General features: G+C 42.8%; 1 protein-coding gene across 2 annotated transcripts in view; it reads right to left on the reverse strand.

Annotated features, from left to right (window-relative positions):
* Positions 1 to 19826, reverse strand: part of BABAM2 (BRISC and BRCA1 A complex member 2) — a 357703-nt gene that overhangs the window by 22085 nt on the left and 315792 nt on the right. For both annotated transcript variants that reach the window (XM_036335009.1, XM_036335008.1), the window contains exon 11: positions 8292 to 8445. In XM_036335009.1, coding sequence (XP_036190902.1) covers positions 8292 to 8445 — 154 coding nt within the window. The remainder of the gene's footprint in view (positions 1 to 8291; positions 8446 to 19826) is intronic.

A 19826-nucleotide genomic window follows, 5' to 3' on the forward strand; every position in this document is an offset into this window, starting at 1 on the left:
GGATTTTTTTAAAAAGGAACTATTCCTTGGTAACTCAAGGCAAAACAAAAGACAAAAGAAAACCCATGAATCATAGCAGCAGTTGAGCCTGGAGTTTCTGTCACTAAGGTGACCCCGATGGGCCCTGTGGCAGAGCTTGCTGGGAGCCCAGCCCTGGTGGCTCTGTCTCCCTCGGCACTGTCCCTGCTGCGTTCCCCCTCCTGCCCAGAGCAGCTCAGATTCGCAGCTGCTCCCCCTTGCAGAGGGTGTGTGGGCACGGGCAGTCACAATGACCACAGTCTCACCTTCCTGGTCATCCCCGACCCTTGGTGCCAGAAATAGAGATATAAAGGGGACAGATGCTGGGGGGGAGGGGAGGGGGACGGGTAGCTGTCCAGGGCGAGGGAGAGGGTTGTTGCAAAGTTCCCACCTGGGTTTTCCTGACACTGAGTGTGGTCTGGATACCCGCTGGCCAGCTTACCAAGCACAGGGACTGCCTGATCTGGCAACTAAACCTCCACAGAAACAAAGCACAGTTCGAGCTTCCTTAAGGAGCTGCCAACAAAGGAGTGGAGAAGTGAGACACTAATTTCTAGAGAAACAAACACATAAATAGGCTCACATTAAAACCACTTACACTTCATGAACACCCCTCCCCAGCCCAACCCAGTTCCCAAAGAACTGCCGGGCCTCAGGGCTCCTGTGGCTGCACTGGGAAGTACCCGCTTGGAACTACCATTCCACACTGGCGCTCTAGAGGTCCAGAGGGCTCAGAGGCCACACAAAGGGGTGGGGAGGGGTGCAAACCAAGTGGGGACATTTACCTCCCCCGGAATCAAGGAGAAATCTATTTTTTGTTGTTGTTGTTGTTAATCCTCACCTGAGGATATTTTTCCATTAATTTTTAGAAAGAGTGGATGGAAAGGGAGAGACAGAGAGAAACATTGATATGAGAGAGACACATTGATTGGTTGCCTCCCACACGCACCCCAACCAAGGCCACAGATCGAGCTTGCAACCCAGGTACGTGCCTTTAACCAGAATCGAACCCGGGACCCTCAGTCTGCAGGCCGACGCTCTATCCACTGAGCCAAACTGGCTAGGGTGAGAGATATATTTTTATTTGTTTTATTTAGAGGACTGGATTGGAGCTTTTGACAGCTAATGAGAAGTTTGAAGAAAACAGTATCTTTGAGAATACTAAGGTATCAACAATGAAACATAATTGAAATAGTTCAGAATATACCATTAAAAAGCTTATTGAAAGAGAAAGTTATTCTGCAAAGACAATTGGCTGACAAATAGTACAAGCACACATGGTGAAGAGCACATATAGGCCACCATGGACAGCTTGGCAACACTAGGATAGGTTTCTAAATCAGAAAATAATATCTTTCTGACCTTGGGGCAAGGAGGGAAACAACATGTGATTTTAGGAGGTAAATGATGAATTACGCCCATGTGTTGACTGAGAAGATATTTTTCAAATATTCTTTAGTAATTCTATTTATGTCATGAATTTAATGTGTGACAAGCCATTGAGTGGGTGGTTTCCCCAAATTAAATTAAATTCTATTCTACGAAATGACTTAGTTCTTTAGGATCGACCTGTACTTTGTATGATGAAATTCATGGAAAACTTACTCTGTGTATCCATTGATTTATCAGAGTACAAAGAATTACAAAACATCACCGATTCATTCTTCTAGATATAGCTAAAGCTATATACAAGTTAGCAAGTAGGTAACTAGTGGGTTCATTTTTTTAAAGTGATAGTTGGGTTTATGTGGATTAAATAACTGAAGGATAGATTTTTCTCACTTCCAAGCTGGCTGTGCTGCCACCATTAGTTACGATCACAGGGAACAGCAGCCATGGATGGGCAGCCTAGAACATAAGAATCCCTGGCCAAGTCACTGAGGCTGGAGGATTGTTTACTGGGCGCCTGTGAAAACAGCCATGTTGGCTCTGTTACCTTTTTATAAAAAGATAGCAGCATTCCCCCAGGCATGCTGCTGCTGAGAGTTAACATTACTGAATGCTCACCATGCCAGACCCTAGGCTGGGCAATTCGCCTACATATTGCCATGTACTAGGCAGAATTCCAAGATACCCCTCAAGATTCAGCACCCTTGGTTTACACTCCCTGTATAATCTCCAGGGCTGTGACAGTGATGGACTTCATTTCTGGAGCCCTCAGGGGATGTCCGACTGATGGCTTAGCATGGGGAGCGGGCCTAAGCCATCAGTTGGACATCCTTAGCGCTGTCATGGAGGCAGGAGAGGCTCCTGCCACTGCTGCTGCGTTCACCAGCCGTGAGCCCAGCTCAGGGCTTCTGGCTGAGCAGTGCTCCCCCTGTGGGAGCGCACTGACCACCAGGGGGAAGCTCCTGCATTGAGCATCTGCTCCCTGGTGGTCAGTGCACATCCTAGCAAGTGGTTGAGTGGCCTTAGCATATCATTAGCATATTATGCTTTGATTGGTTGAACAGCCAACTGGATGACCTGACACTTAGCATATTAGGCTTTTATTACATAGAATTATATAGGATGGGACAGATGTCTTTAAGAAAGGCAGGTTAACTGGCAGGCCTGACCTTATCAAAGGAACCCTTTAAATCTGGGTGCAGAGGTCAGAGACAGAGAAGTCAGAAACATGAGAAAGATCTGAGCACCACTCACTGCTGACTTGACAACAGTGGGGACCACATGGCAAGGAATGGCTTCCAGTTGACAGCCAGCAAGAAAACAGGGACCTCAGTCCTATAACTATAAGAAACTGAATGCTGCCAACAACCTGAATGAGCGGGTTGAGGCCCTAAGCCTCAGATGAGGCTTGATTTTAGTCATAGGAGACCCTGAACAGAGAACCCAGGCATGCTGTCCTGGACTCCTGACCACAGAAACTGAAAGATAATAACTTGTGCTATTTCAGCTGTTAAATTTGTGGCAATTTCTTAACCAAAAACAGAAATCACCCCCATTTGATACTCATAAGAGCCCTCCAAACTAGCTTCACCATTTTATAAGCAGACAGCCTCAGGGAAATTAGAAGTTAGCTGTGTGCCCTTAGGTAAGTCATTTAGTCACTCTGTGAAGGGCAGACAGTTTCTGCACTGTACCCCTCAGGGCTGCAGGGATGATCCCGTGACAGGATGGTAGGGCCACCGTAAAAGGTGAAGTCCATAGGGAAGGCAGAGGGGCCTGGGTGTCATGTAAATACAGTGTTCTTTTCTTAATGGTGAGTCTGTGTCCTCTGTATATAGGTTGAACATAGTCTCTTTGAAGGCTTGCTCCAAAGTAGATTTTTAAAAATAAGAGGGTTTTCTTTTTTTTTGGGGGGGGGGGGGGGGTTGGGGGGGAGGGGAAGGAAATGATTCTCCATTATCTTTATTTGAAATTACAAAATAAAATGGAATGCATTTTTTTCTTTCATTCCTTAAAGTCTTTATAAATTAACTGAATATTAAAAGCCAAAGTAATAACAATGTATTGTGGGACTCATAAAATATGTATAAGTGAAATATATAAGAGCACAAAGGATAGTAGTAGAAAATATAAGGAGAATTATACTGTTTCAGGTTTTCATATTATACTTGAAGTGTTATATTAATTCATACTATACTATGATATAAGGAAGTATTTTAGTGTATTAATAACTAAAATATGATATAAAGAGCTATACATAAAAAGACAACAGAAGAGAGAATGGTATACTAAAAAATATTCAAATAAATCAAAGGGAAAATTTGGAAGGAAAGAACAAAGAAATAAATAATAAATACATAAATAAATAAAACAAATAGTAAATTGTTAGACATAAACTGAATCAGCTCATTAATTATATGAAATGTAAATAAACCAAATACTCCAATTAAAAGGCAAAGATTACCAGACTAGATTAAAAAAATTTACAATATAAAGGCATACATAGGATGAAACAAAAGGATATACCATGTAAAAAATAAGCATAAGAAAGCAAATGCAACTATATAAATATCTGACAAAGATTTCAGGTCAATAAATGTTATCAGAAATGGTCATTTCATAATGATAGAAAGGCCAATTGATCAAGACATAACAATTCTAAATATGTGGGTACCTAAACAGCAAAAATTTAAAATATGAAAAGCATAAATTGACAGAACTAAAAGAAGAAATACACAAATCTAAAATCACAAGTGGAAAATTTTACACCTTGTTTCAGTAGTTGATATAATAATAATCATAAAAAATAACAGTAATGATACAGAAGCTTTGAATAACACTAACAAGTAATTTGGCTAAATATGTATATATAATATTAAATGTGTGCCCTTATTATACTCAAAATACTATGCTATACCTCAAAACTGTTGAACACACATTCTTTTCAATTTCACATGAACTAATTACCAAGATGGATCATATGTTGAGCCATAAAACAAATCTCAACAGATTTCAAAGGATTAAAATTTTACAGATTATGATCTCTGACAAAAACAGAAATCAATAAGATATCTAGAAAAATCCTCAAAGACTTAAAGTTCAAGGAGCACAATTATAAATAACCCATGACTCAAAAAGAAATCACAAGGGAATTTAGAAAATATTTCTAACAAAATAATAATGAAAACATATCAAAATTTGTGGGATGCAGTTAAAGCAAACTGTAGAAAGTTTTAAATCTTAAAGGCTTATATCAACAAGGTCAAAGTTGCTTCTTTGAAAAGATCAGTAAAACTGATAACCCCCCAGCTAGATTGTTTAAAAAAACAAAAAAGGAGAGAAAAAGAAATACAAATTTTCACTATAAGGAATGAAAGAGGTTATATCACTATTGTTCTATGGATAGTAAAAGAAAAAATGAGGAAATATTACAAACAATTATGCAAAAACTTAGGATAGATAAATTCCTTAAAAAAGCAAACACACACGTCCAGCTGGCTGGCGTGGCTCAGTGGTTGAATGTATTACCCTGTGAACCAGGATGTCGGGGTTTGATTCCCGGTCAGGGCACAGTGTGGGGCATGCAGGAGGCAGCCAATTAATGATTCTCTCTCATCACTGATGCTTCTCTCTCTCCCTCTCCCTTCCTCTCTCTGAAATTGATAAAAATATATTTTAAAAAATATACACAACTTGCTAAAATGAACACAAGAAGACATTTTAAAAATCTGGACTCTCTATATTTAATAAAGACATTAAATTTCTTCCCACAAATAAAACTCAATAAAACACTTAGAAAAAAATAGCACCCAACCTACACAAACTCCTTCAGAGAAGAGAGGATGAAGGAAAACAATTCATTTTACAAAACTAGCATTGTGCTGTTATCAAAATATGACAAGCACAAGACAAAGAAAATAAATTTCAGACTAGTATCATTAATGAACATAGACATAAAAATCTTGACACAATTTTAGCAAATCAAATCTAATAATATAAGAAAGGATAAAATCTCTGACTGAGAAAGGTTTGTTTATCCTTGGGATGCATGGTTGGTCTAACATCCAAAAACTAATTAATGCAATTCAGTTTAACAGCATAAAGAAAAACCATAGGATCATGTCAACAGATGCAGGAAAAACATTCTACAGAATTCAACACCCATTTGTGATAAACACTCTTAGCAAAGTAGGAAAAGGGAATTTATTCAATGTGATAAAGACATCTATGTAAAACCTACTGCTAACATCAGCCTTAATGTGTAAATACAAGGCCAGATGTCTGCTCTCATCATTGTATACAACATCGTCCTGGAGGTCCCAGTTAGTTCAAGTAAGAAAAAGAAACTTAAAAAATATAGAGTATAGAGATTAGAAAGAAAGAAGTAATGCTGTTAACGGATGATATAACTGTCTATGTGAAAAAATGCTAAGAAAAGGGGAAATAGCTGCCATAAGGAAGAAGGTTGAATAAGGAGTAGATTTGAAGGGGCAGAAAGAGGGTGGGAGCAAAGGAGTGAGCAAAGACAAAGCACAAGCTAAACTCAGGGGTCCCTCATAGGTTCTCTCATTGATTGACCCTTCATTTCAAGCCCCCCCCCCCCAGCCCCCACCACCACTAGAGAGGAATACAGACTGAAATAGAGAGGAATTACAGACTTGCTTCACAGAATGGAGTTCAAGAGGTAAACAGCCCTGCCCAGGCTATGGAGCACATGGGACTGGACCTCACGAGAGGAACTGGGCATGCATGGCCTCAAAGCCTGTGCTCACCCGACAGAGGGGATTTCACTTGTGAGGACAGCATTTGCTGGACCACCATGAGCAAGAAGCACAAGTCATGGGAAAAGCCCTAGTCAATGCCAACAAGTTTCCTTTCTGAGTTCGCATGTTTAGAATTTGCTCTATAGGAGGGAATAAACAGCCGACTCCACTCAAAGGCTCTACTGTTGTTCAGAAACTGTGAGAGTGTTTATGTCACGGGCAGAGCTCGCAAAGTGAATTATGGCCTTTTATGCACTGTGTACATACAATATTTTCACAGGACAAAGAACCAGGGTGTGGAGGGAGTGCTGTGGTTGACCTTTCCTCCTGTCCTTTCTCTCCAACCTCCACCAGTCTCAAGTCTGTACTGCAGGACAGTGCCCTGGTTGTGTTTATTCATTGCCCAGCCTCCTGTAGCCCCAGGGAAGCCACTCTGTTCGATTCAGGAAGGCGCTTTTACTCTATGTCTTCTTCCGAACATGAGCTGCTGACTTTTTCCTTTATTACACTTAAAATGGATCCTCCTAACTACAGTAGAAAGCAGATTTTTTTCAACATTACTTCACATGTTTTCTTTAGACTGGTGTTAACATAAAGCAAATGTCTCTTGCAACTCTGTGTACTGATCTGTTAAGATAAACAAGCTTCACTTACAATATTCCCATACTGAAATCATAGGCTTGTGGTCCGCAACTCCTTAAAGACTCAATTCATATACATGCTAAATGGCTACTTAACACACACACACACACACACACACACACACACACACACACACACACCAAGATAGCTTTGCCATGGAAACCACAAAGACACATCTGGTTCAGACTCCACAGCACATACCACAAATAACAGCCCATCTTCTAGGGGCAGATCCTATGTATATACAGGGAAAGCCCAGAGAATTAAACAATTGCAATGCCTCAAACATGAAAACTTACTTTATAATCCCCTTTCGAGTCTGTTTCAAGGTATGCAAGTCTTAATCACTGTTATAAGTTACATTTGCATATGCTTGTCTTTTACCTTAAATAGAATTTCAGACTTGGGTATCACGGTAAAAAGGGCCACTACAGGGAGAAAGGGCACACTGACGTTTCAGATAACAGCAGCTCTAGATTCCTCAGGTGAGTCTGGGGAGGTCTGGATTCCCAGAGGAAGCCACTCTATCATTACTTAAGAGTCCCGATCCATCCTGCTGGAAGTGAAGGCCTTGTGCTAGAGAAAGTATAGGAGATGCCAACAGGTACCCTGGGAGGAAGCGAGGTCTCGGGGAGGGGGTGGCATGAGCAAGGAGTCCTGCTAACCAAGAGCATTCTAGGTCTGGAAGGCCAGGTTTTGTCAGCAGGAACCTGAAAGCTGTTAGAAGTGTGGTGTGATGGAGGCTTTGATCTCTCTTGCTGGGCTATAGATCCCCAGAGGACATGGACAATTGCTTATCACTGTACCCCAGCACGGAGCACACGGTATGGAACATGGTAGTTGCTCAGTAAATATTGAGTGAGCAAATGAAGAAGACACCTAATAGATAATTCTTCATTTGTGTGATTCAAAGTGATAAGGTGCTAACCATCTGCCACTGAATCAAATTGCCAACCGACATCCATAGGGATTTTAATAGTTCTAAGCTACTTGTGTAGCTACTTATTTAATCAAGGAAAATGCAGCCCTACTTGAAGCTGCAGAAAGTATTTTTAAAAAAATGAAAGCAGCTGTCAACATTTCCATCATTGACACCATTTATCCACAACTCTAATATCTATCTAGTACTTCTCTAAGTAGAGAGGTAGATTTCTGATACATCCCATAATCCATTAAAAACAACAACATGGTCATCTGATGAGGTTAGACAAGGGGTTGGCAAGCTTTTTCTGTATAGGGCCAAACAGCAATTTTTGGCTTTTCAGGCTATATTCTGTCTGTTTCCAAGACAAACTCTGCCACTGTAGCATGGGAATAGCCAGAGAGAATAAGTAAAGATATGGGTGTGGCTGTATGTCAATAAACCTTTATTTACAAAAACAGGCACAGGGCAGGCTTTGGCCTGTGGGCAACAGCTTGCCAACCCCTAAACTAGATAACACGTTCTCACCTGTGGGAAATAACAATGGATTCACTTACTTTGCTCTTTTGGCCATTTCATTTCCATCCCATCTGGGGCTGTATGGGTAATTTTTTTGGGCCTGGGAATAAAGCTGTCCACTGTTGGTAAAGTGGTAGACGGACTGAAATGTCAGAGTCGGCTGGTCTCGAGGGAAAAACAGGGGCAGGTCAACTGCAAACACAGTAAAAAGGAAAAGAAAGTTAGGGTTAAGTGCATCTTAATTACAATTTTTTGGATAAATCTGAATGTTGGGTACAAAACTCGATTTACACCATAAATACAGGTTGAGGCTTAGGTAAAAAGTGTGGAGAGAGGGACCAAGAAATACGAGGTGCCCTTCCTGCCTTCCAGGAGTTTACAATCTAGGTAGAGGCAAATCACACGAAAATGAAACTTGAACCGATCTGAGGCATGGTGTGTAGGTGCTGAAGGAATGCCATCTGAACTCTCCTGTGGCTCATGCCTTGCCCAGTATTCTACGGAGCTGGTTGTACGCCTATTTTAAGTCTCTGTTATACCATAAACTCTTCACAGGTTGGCAGTGTCTTCCTCACCTACAATCTGATGGGGTGGAGGGTGTCCTTCGATAATGAATTCAGAAAGGGGATCACCAAGAGGGCGGACGATAATCTTTCTGTCTTAAAGGACATGGCAGCTGGAACCCCAGAAAAAATAAAGTTACCCCTTTATTTCCAGCCAAGCAGGATACTCAGCAGTTCCAAGCTTTTCTGTCTGCTTTACTACATCCATCCCCTAAGCCACGGGTCCTCAAACTTTTTAAACAGGGGGCCAGTTCACTGTCCCTCAGACCGTTGGAGGGCCGGACTATAGTTTACAAAAAAAAACTATGAACAAATTCCTATGCACACTGCACATATCTTATTTTGAAGTAAAAAAACAAAACGGGAACAAATACAATATTTGTATTTGCATGTGGTCCGCGGGCCGTAGTTTGAGGACCCCTGCCCTAAGCCGTGGGAGCTCCTGAATGGAATGCAACAGGAGCAGATCTGAGCGCCACATGTGTCTACTGTTGCAGTGCACAATGAGTCTAATCTTTGTTGTTAACATCATCTGCTCAATTGGAGTTCTTTAACTCCCTTTTTAAAAAGAAAATGACACTGTTTTTAGTTGAGGCAAACCATCATTAAAAAATACAGACTGTTTCAATAGCACAGTCCTCAAGGTATATAATGTATATTTGTGTGAACGTTATCCACTTCCAGGACAAAGAACAGGCACATTAATACATCAAAAACAACAAGAAAAATGTGTACTTTACAGAGTACTTCTACATACTTCATCTAATTTGAAAGATATAACTACATGAAGCAGACGCTGTTTTTGCCGCCTGCCTTTAACAGACGAAAAAACTTGAGCCTCCAACAGGTTTACTACCTCGCTCATGCCATAGCTGGGCAGGGGCAGGACTCAGATCTCGTCTCATGATTTAAATCCGAAGCTCCTTCCAGGGGCCGCGCTGCCTTCTGCTCTCATGGATGTTGGCATGACCTGCTCACCACACGCTCCCTATGTCACAATTACTATTCAGTAAGTTCAAGTGTCTGCTATGAAGGATATACAAGGTTCATCTTTTTGGTGACATAAGACAAATATGTGAAAAAAAGAAACCCCACATACTCTATTGTTATGCCAGTTTAGGCTGACATTTGACTTGGACTAGGTCCTCTTAGGACCCACTATGATTTCTTGAAAAAAAAATTAGGTCTGCAAGAAACTTAAACACACACACACACACACACACACACAAACAAAACAAAAAAACAAGAAATATAATAAGAGGCCCAGTGGTTAGGCCTCTTAGCGCCCGGAGTGGACCTGCCTCTGACTCAGGGTGTGGGGCTTTCTGCCTCTGAATCACACCACAACCAAAGAAGAGTGGCGAGAGTCTGCATGTCCACTCTTTAGTCACATTTTCCGCCTCAGTGCAGTCTCAATGTCCATTTGTGCCAATGCAGAGATTTAGTAACATATAGGAACAATACCAAATAGGAAAAACAGACTGATTCAAATTATAAATAATTCGATCCAGAAAGCCCCTTTGAGTCCCTTATATTACAAAGCATGATCAGTAACATCTTCAGTCATTTTGAATAAAAACTGCTTTCTAAAATAAGTTAATGTTTTTCCTAATTACTCATTTTATTTCTTCAGATTAATTTTAGAAACGATGCCTATTCACATGTTACTTAAATTAGGTTTACATTATGGATAAGTTTCCAAATATAAAACAAGATTTGGATTAACCCTGAAAACAATCACCAATAGCATGGTTGAAAAGTACACGTAGTAATCTCCCATTCAAAAAAGCCAGTTTTAAATAATGGAATTCAATGGCAAGAATGGACTAATTTAAAGCATAACACTGTCACCATTCAGTATCAAAGTAATACAGATAATACCATAGGCTTCATGATTCTCAAGCAATCCATTTTTTTGGACTATGGAATGCATCATAATTTTTGTTCCTTTTTTTTTTTGTTGTTTTGTTGTTGTTGTTGAAAATGAATTGCTGGTATTTTGATATGCTGAAAAAAATGATTTTCCCACCTAGTTTTGAACCATCTACTCTGTTCCCCTAAATGCCCAATTAGCATCAGAAATAATTCAAAATGTGAATGTAAATGTATTTACTTAAGGAAGTGAGTTGTTCTGATTTTTTTTTTTTAAATTGCTATCCAGCTATATGCTAATAGGTACCATGATCCCACAAAAGCATTGGTTACATGATTATTTCTCCATGGAGATTTTTTTCTAAAAAAGTATAGTTGAAGCCAACATTAAAATCTGAACACAAGGGCTAGACTGTTAGGGGGCAGGAATGGTCAGAGTATTTCAGAGAGAAAATCAGTAATCCACATACTAATTCACGGAGGAGAAAATTAGAAAAATATCTGGCTCTACCTGGCTAACTTGTATCCTGCAGTCAATAAAGGACTGGCTTCTTTAAAAATGTTCTCAGCATATAAAGGAGTTAATGAAAATATTTATGAGAAATACTTTGCATTCTTCTTGTAAGAATGATTTGAATGGTACAAATTAGTCAGAACTAAAGAAAAACAAAACCTGTTTTCCTTATCCCTGATGCTCGTGTCTCTTACCATTTGCCTATAGGCTACCTCATGACTTTCTGATGCGCAGTAAATTGTGACTCTACACCAGTGGTTCCCAATGTGGGGCACATGCCCCACAGGGGGGCAACTTGATTTTAAGGGGGGGGGGGCAATTCGAGAATGAGTTATTAACAGTGGATTTTTGGTATTTCTTATGGTTCTAAGGGCCTCCTATACAGTATATAAATATATGTTGTGACATATTTATGCATTTCAGTTCTCTATTATGTTTTGAAACTTTATTTGCTATTTTTTCATATTCATATTATTATTATTTTTTAACAATTTATTAGTGATTTCTTCCTCAGTACTTCAACTGTCCTTTTGTTCTTTAATTTTTCTCTTCCATGGACACCATGTCCTTTGGAAGCTTGTTTAGACCAAGTTAACGGCCTTTTAGGCTTCCTCCGCGTGAATAGGAGCTCACTTTTTCAATAATAAGAATTACATGTCACCGGGGGACATCAGGAGTTTAGAGATGCTTAGGTGGGGCACGGCCAACAAGAGCTGGGAACCACTGCTCTCGGCCCTCATTCACACAGCTGACTGGCTCTGAAGGAACGCCCAGCTTCTAAGGAGCTTGAGCACAGAGTTTCAGCTTTATCAAAATTAAACACTTTAACCATTTGTTTCCTCAGCACCCACCCCCCACCCACTGGCTCATGTCTGATTCCCGGAGCAGAATCATTCCATTTGGGTCAGTTACTCACTGTCAGGGTTATTTTGACAACTGCTTTCTATTTCCTTCTTCCTGTACACAGAGACTGGGTTTTGGTCAGCTCTCTGTCCACAGAAGGGATGGTCCTCACTTGCTCAGTATAATCCCAGTAACCATTTTCAAAGCATAACTTTCTTCAAGAGCCTGTTGAAACAAGTCACACCCCCACACTCTAACTCTGCACCGCCTGGAGCTCACAGGGCTCCGTCCCGGACCGCTAGTCCCATCCGGGAGCCCAGAGTGCCCAGAGCCACTGGCCAGCCGCGCTGAGAGGGAGCCAAGTGCACAGCTGCCTCTCAGCCATGCTGCGTTCAGATGGACAGACGGACGCAGCCTCGCCTTCTCTATAAACAAGCTTACCTGCCCCAAAGATTCCTCCTCTCACCAAGCAGTATGGAGGTGCACAAGGCTCTCTAGAAACCTCACTACTCCAAAACCTCAACAATGGAAATGACCCTGAACCACCAAAAGAAACCAGACAGTGTGTGTCTGATCCACAGGACAGCTATCAGATACTCAGAACATTTCAGACGTAATTCTAACAAGTTTGAGGATATGGTTTTTCCAGAAAAAAATCTCCTTATGGCAAGATGAGGGCAAGGCACTTGAATAGTGAGTAGTGATAACTAGCAGTCTGAGGAAGGAGAGAGAATAAATCAAAGCAGACTTAGGAAATAAAAAAGGACCCAATCTGGGGCCACTTAGTGTAGGAATAAAAAGCTCAATGATCTGTCCAGTTACAGCCACACAGTACGTGATGTTCACCCCCGTCCTGGAAACCACGGCACACTCCTGGGTGCCTACCCACAGCCACTCGCCATCCTTCCTTAGGCAGCTCCCCCCACCGCCCGCCCCCACTCCAAAGGCCCAAGAGCTGGCTATCCACTCTCTCCACCTTCCCAGGAGCCAGGCAGGGAATGGTGACTCAGTCCCACTGACGGGACCCAGGGGAAGTCGGCTGGGGGTCTTCTGAGAAATATTTCCCTCTCTGATTGAAGACACGCGTAAGGAGAAGCCCTCATCCTGTTCGGCCTTAGATCTTGGCGTGTGAGATGCTGAGGCCGGGAGCTGCGCACCCATCTCGTGACCACGGGAGTCAGCTGATACCACTGAGGCACCGACTTCGTCACCCTTGGAATTGCCAGCTCTGAGGGTTTTCTTATGTGAGGCAATTACAAGTCCTAACTGCTTAAACCTCTTTGAATCAGGTCTTCTCAGACTTTCAATCAAAGGCATCTCAGGAAATGTTATTTCTTGCAGCTCCTGTTCAAGAAGGCAGGATAATTGTATAATCTATTTCAGAAATATTTCCACCAAGCATGGTTAAAAAACACTCAGGGCACATAAATAGGAAAGTTTTAGCTGTCTGGAAAATTCAGTTATGTGGGGCAGTTCAATCCTTGAAAATGCCAAACAAATGAGGGGTTAACCATAATTGCTTCCCTGGGAGTCACATCATCACATATTTTCATCATTATTCACCAGTCGGCCATTATTTCATTTCTCCAGCCCTCACACTGTACATTCCCCTGCTTCCTCCCTGTGCTCTCGGTTAGTAGGGAGGACACTTGGTGGTGGTTATGGTTATGCTCCCATTTCCAGGCCTTAGGTTCCTTGAAGCCTCGGAGGAGACAGTTTTAGCCCCAGGGGCTTGCTGTACCACCACCACCAACCCCCCAACACCCCCCCCACCCCCCCCCCCCGCCCCGTGTCTTCCCGAGCAGTATGTACAGCTGATTTCAGGCTACCACTCATGGGTACACAACCATTAGGGGAGTCGGCCACCTCCTTAATAACCACCCCATCCTTCTAACGCTAACCCTTTGAGACACATGGGGTCTCACATAGAAAGTTAAAGGCCACGTATCCAAAATACTCGCCTACAAGAAATACAAAGTTTCCAGTTCAGAAGTAGCCCTAATCAAGACACCAAACATCTCCTTTTACCAGCACCACTGCCTTTCGTTAAGGAGACTGGAGACTAAATATTAACCAGGTTTTGTTAAAGTGGTTTCAAACTTTCACTATCTGTTGTGTGATTTAATTGTGTAAACAGGTTACCTTTGGGGTTTTACTATCATCAAACTGAAGCCTGGAGTTTCTTGAATTTTGCTCTAAATTCTAAAGTGGGAGGAGACAGCACGGTATAGTGGGTAAATGTACAGCCTTCGGAGTCAGATAAAAAGGGTTCAAATCCCAGCACCATCGTCTATGAATCTTGATGTTCTCATCTGCAACATGAGGGTGAGAACTCTTACCTGGTTGTGTTGTTGAAAGGACTGAACAAAAACCGAGCAGGTACTAAATAGATATGCGTCCCCTTTTCTTTAGTTTCTCTTCTTAATAGGCTTTATAAGTGAAATTTCAGATGTGTGAAATTTCTGAAAATGAGAGCATAAGCTTTCATGGTGCTTAAATTTTAAGTATTTTGATGGAGATCTTTCCAAACTTGGAACATACCTGCACATCTCAGTAAATATTCTGGAAAAAAGCTAACCTTCTCAATGATGGAGAACACACCACCCAGTGTTAAGGGAGACTGAGCCTGCCCTTCCACAAACATCCCCTAAGAGCCGCACTCCCACGCTGTCCACTGATCTGAGCTGATGTACCTTCAGTGTGAAACCTTGAGGTCCCAGGGTTCATGGGGAGTGACAGGCTGTTTGTCCCGACCACACATATTCTCTACTTTATTCTGTTTTCTGTTTCTACCCAGCTTCTTCTTCCTTCGTCACTTGTCACCAAGGCCAACTCTGTCTCAAAATCCTCTCTTTTTCTGCCTCTTCTCTTTTCTTTTGTCTGTCACCGACATGTCTCAGCTCCTGCAGTCAGGGACGCTGACTGTCCATCTAGACCAGAGCCTGGCACGGAGCAGGTGCTGCGCCAACGTGAAGAGATGCAGTGTGAGCTCTGGGCTGTTGTCCTCAGTTCAGTGACCGACCCCTCCAACCCCTACCCCTCTTCCAACCCTTCTCTTTCCCCTCCTCCTCCTTTGGTGGTTGTTTGCTGTTTCCTTCCAGGTTTATAGCTGTCCCAGATAGTTGAAATTGTAGGAAACCAGCCCCTGCTTGTATTTTGTTTAGCAATTGCTTTTGAGGTACTTTATAGACACAAATTAATCATTCCAACACCCAGTAAGCCATTCACATAAAAATGCAAGAAGAGCCTGTAATGAAAGGCAAGCCACCGAGGTGGCCCAGGAAGAGCAGGTGTCTCTCCCTGCCACACAAACAGACTGGATCAGCTAGGCTTCTCCTCCCATGCGATCAGAGGTTCTCAACAGGGGTGAGCATCAGCATGGCCATGGAATGAACATGCAGACGCCTGGCCCCACCTCAGACCTCTGACCTCTGCAAATGCACCTTAGGAGCTCAGATATGCCTCCCAGGTACGACTTGCTGTGAAGACTGTGAGCTCCTAGGGTAGGGACCATAAATTAGTTATTTTAATATGTCTACTATTCATATAGTACAGGACACATGAGAAATAATAAATGCTTATTGAACTAAATAAAGAAAAGAGAAGACAAATGCAAACTAAAACCTTAATGAGATTCAATTTCATATCCATTAGATTGACAAACATTTATAAACCCAGCAATACTCATGTTGTCAAGGCTGTAGAATGTGTGTGTGTGTGTGTGTGTGTGTGTATTTCAAATAAATATTACTTTTAAAAATGAGAGCATTTATAAAACTAAGCGGGTCAGGGAAGCTGAATGGTCTTCATGAAAAAAAAAAATACACACACCGAAGTTGTGAAGAGAATAAAAAGGTGCATGAAACCTGGAATACAGGTGCCTAAAAGAGGTATGTTTTCTCCTGAGAATACTCAGTTTGGCAAAATCAGCTGGTCAGATGGGTCCCTCCTGTCTGTCCCTTCTTTTCCTCCCAAATTTACCAACTGGAAGAGAGAGTGCCAAGAAGAATGAAGGTGGACACGCCCTTGAGCTCATGGGCTGGAGGAGGAAACCTGAAATGGCGAGTAAGCGATTCCAGTTCAGCGTTAATGTGACGGATGAAGTGCATACATGGTGTACATGCTTGAGGAGAGCTCTGCAAAGGAGATGAGCTCTGAGTTGGTTCCAGAAGGTTAAAAGCTGAATCAGAATTGGAGTCTGGGGAATAGTCCATACAGAGGGAAGAAGTCAATAAACTTTGTGCAAACATAATTTTCTACTTTTTACTTGGCTCTTTTGTTATATTCAATTCAGAAAAGCCACAAACTGTCTATTTTACAACCCCCTTATCCCCCCTCACTGCCACTCCTTGCACACGAGGAGAGCAATGGGTGGCACAGAGGAGGCGGAAGCCGATGCTGCTCTGGGAAGCTCCCGGCCAAGCTGCTCTCCCGCCTGGAGGGCCCTTTCTCTTCCTGGTTTCTCTCATCAAGACTCCGTTTGTACCAGGAAATGCCTCTGTCCTAGAACTCTGCTTGCTTCCAACTCCTACTCCCAAACACGGCCCCCAGGCGGGTCCTCAGGATCAAAGCAGGGTACTAGAGGCAGAGCCTGGACCACAGGAACCCTGCCTCGCCCCAACTTCTCTGTCTGCATCCCATGGTTCATCGCCCCCTCCCACGTTCAGTGAGCATATTCCTAGTGGCAGGCCCTATGCTAGAGCTGAGGACCCACATCCTAGAGGCGGATGCCTGTGGCTCTCTGCACTTCCCGCCTTGCGATGGGCTGTGTCCTCTGGGGGTGCTTCCCGTCTGGATCCTGGCATTTCCTCGGGCCTGGCTCCTTGCTCTGTCCCTGCAACCTGCTCTTGTTTCTGGGACCTGGTCCCAGCCCCACCTTCTTCCAGGAAGGCCTTCGTGCCTGCTCTGTCACTCAGGGATTTCCTCGTCCTCCGTGTCCACATAATCCAGTCCTGGCTGGACTGCTAACAAGAGTACTTGTCGTTACTATATTCTCGCCTGTGTTCCACTGGATGGGACGCACAGCAGGTGGCCATGTGTGTAGTGATGACTGGCACAGACCATCCAAGTGAGGACATACTGACTACACTAGGCATGTGAAAAAGGAGACAGGCTTTAGGAGATGCAGAAAGGAACACAGCAGGAGAGAACACCATAAATAGCATTTAGTACTGTTTCAACTTCTATCTTTAACATAATTTAGTCACAGTAAATAAACTCCTAGCCTGGAGAGATTAAAAAAGAAATCTGGCTAAATTAGGGAATAATTTTATTAAAAGAACCCTTAAATAAGTTAAAATATATTCAAATGCAAAAATTTTTGGCACTTAAAAACTGGGCCACGTCTTTAAAGAGTCATAAGCTTTTAATTTAACAAATCCATGGACAGTGTACCAAATGCAGATGGTTAGAAGAAAAGAACAAGTTTAAAATCGTTAAGTAGGGGACTGGCACTGGTCCGTTTGAATTCGTCTTGAGAAACTAGAACATCCTGCCAGGTACAAATGTGCAACTATCCTGACTCCTCCGAAGTGAAGGATGACTAACGTGGCTTTCGGAAGGAAAAGTCTGTAACTCATCTGGTTGTTGTTGTTTTCAAGGAGTTGGTGATGAGCTTTATGTTTTAGAGAAAACAGCAACAAATATGCAATTTGACAAACATTCGTGGCGCGCTACGAGCCGCTCCAGGGAAGCGAGCCGGCAGCCCTGTGCTCCTCCTCACGGTGCAGCATGAGCTTGGCCTGCCCTCCTTCCACGGGAGAGGATGGTGAGGTGGTAGCAGAGCCAGTACCCGCAGGGGCACAGGGTAGAAAGACAATCCACCCAAGGGCTTCCAGGAGGCTTGCTGGACAAGCAGGGTCTTAGGATTCTGACAGGCGGCTAAGTGGAAGGTTATGGCTGGGAAGGGAGGGAGGAAGGTGAGGGAATTCCAGGCAGAGGAACGGCATTGACAACCACAGGAGAAGAGTGAGGACTGCCAGTGACCAGGGTGCAAGGGACACAGGCCAAGGGGTTGGGATGCTGGTGCAGAGGGGCTCTGGATAAGGAGGCCAAACTGTGGAGAGTTGTGAACACAAAGCAAAGGAGCATGGACATTTCTATGTGAGCGGTGTTATCCTTAAACGTTTCTAGGGGAAACGTCCCATTCCATCCACTCTGGAGGGCAGACATGTTCCCACAATTTAAATATCCTCTAAATTCTCTAGAATGGAGGATGTTTGGGAAGTATGATGCACAAATCAAAACTAAGTTATTTATTATTAAAGGAGAGCAGACATTCACTTCTCAGTGTGGAAACTGATTCCTCTTACAAAACATCTCCAACAGCTCCAACTTCCTATGTGGACCAGCCATATAGAAGGGTCTGGGATTTGGGTTTAGGGGTAAGATTGGGGTGGGGCATCATTTAAGCCTAACCTCGGGCAGTGTCTGGAATCCGTACCCCTCCAGGGTGACAGGACAGGGTTAGGAGCCCGGGTCACCATGCATTCCCCTATGCAGAAACCTTTATTTTTTTATTTGTGGATGATACTGTCCAAGCATTCTCCATTCTAGGTTTATACTGCTCTGGGGTATTAACATTATAGGGAACTCTCTGACTCACTAGATTAGGAGGTATGGGATATTTTCCTTGGGAACATTCAAAGATAAGCACTCCATTCTCTGGTTACTTTGGGTTAAGTTCCGTCAGGGGAGGCAGACAGGAAGTAGCTGGTCTGGTGACGCTGAATGTTTGAGTGGTGACGTGTGCTACGGAGGTGGTAACCCAGGATCTACTGAGCGGCTGTCTAACTTTGGTGATTAACTGACCTCTCTGAGCCTCTTTTCTTATCCATAAAGTAGAAAAACTCTAGCCTCCAGGTTGAAAATAAAGCATGGGGACAGTGTCTGGTGCATAGCAAGTGCCAGATAGACACAGTGAAGGCCTATGGGAATGTACGAGCAGGATGGTGCTGTGGAAAAAAACATGATCTGTGGACTTGACGGATCTGGGCTTGAGTCCCACTCTGCCAGTTACTACCTGGGTGACCTCAGGCAATTTACTGAACTCTCTGAGTCTAGGTTTTCTCATCTTTAAAATGGGATAATTCCTACCTTGCGAGGCTATTGAGTGGTTCACATGATATAATGAATATCTGTACAACACTTGGCACATAGGAAACATCCATAAGGATACCTATTATTATCCGCTTTTCTCTTAGAAGCAATTAAATACATAAACCTGAGGCTATATTATTTCTTCTCCCAACCTGACTTCCAGCTCAGAAAATACAGGCCATAGTCAGAAAGTAACTATGTTCTTTTTTTTTTTTTTTTTTTTTTTTATAATACAAACCTCTTTTTTATTATTTTTTAAATATTTTTATTGATTTTTTACAGAGAGGAAGGGAGAAGGATAGAGAGTTAGAAAGAGAAACATCGATCAGCTGCCTCTTGCACTCCCCCCACTGGGGATGTGCCCGCAACCAAGGTACATGCCCTTGACTGGAATCGAACCTGGGACCTTTCAGTCCGCAGGCCACCGCTCTATCCACTGAGCCAAACCAGTCAGGGCAAAAAGTAACTATGTTCTTTCAATTAAGCTTCCAACTTAGTTTCGCTCGTTTTAGAATTTGAGGCCAATGTCTTCACTTTTAATTCTACAATCTTCTTCCCTTAAAAAAATCACAGCTCTGGAGACGCCAAGATCAAACGAGGTTTTGCAGCAAAGGCTGACCACAGACCAGGAAGCATGTGAACAGAGGAACCTGATGAAAACTTGGCCGGCTATTTTCTTTTGT

Source organism: Myotis myotis, unplaced genomic scaffold, assembly GCF_014108235.1.
Source record: "Myotis myotis isolate mMyoMyo1 unplaced genomic scaffold, mMyoMyo1.p scaffold_m19_p_14, whole genome shotgun sequence".
In the NCBI taxonomy this organism is placed as follows: domain Eukaryota; kingdom Metazoa; phylum Chordata; class Mammalia; order Chiroptera; family Vespertilionidae; genus Myotis; species Myotis myotis.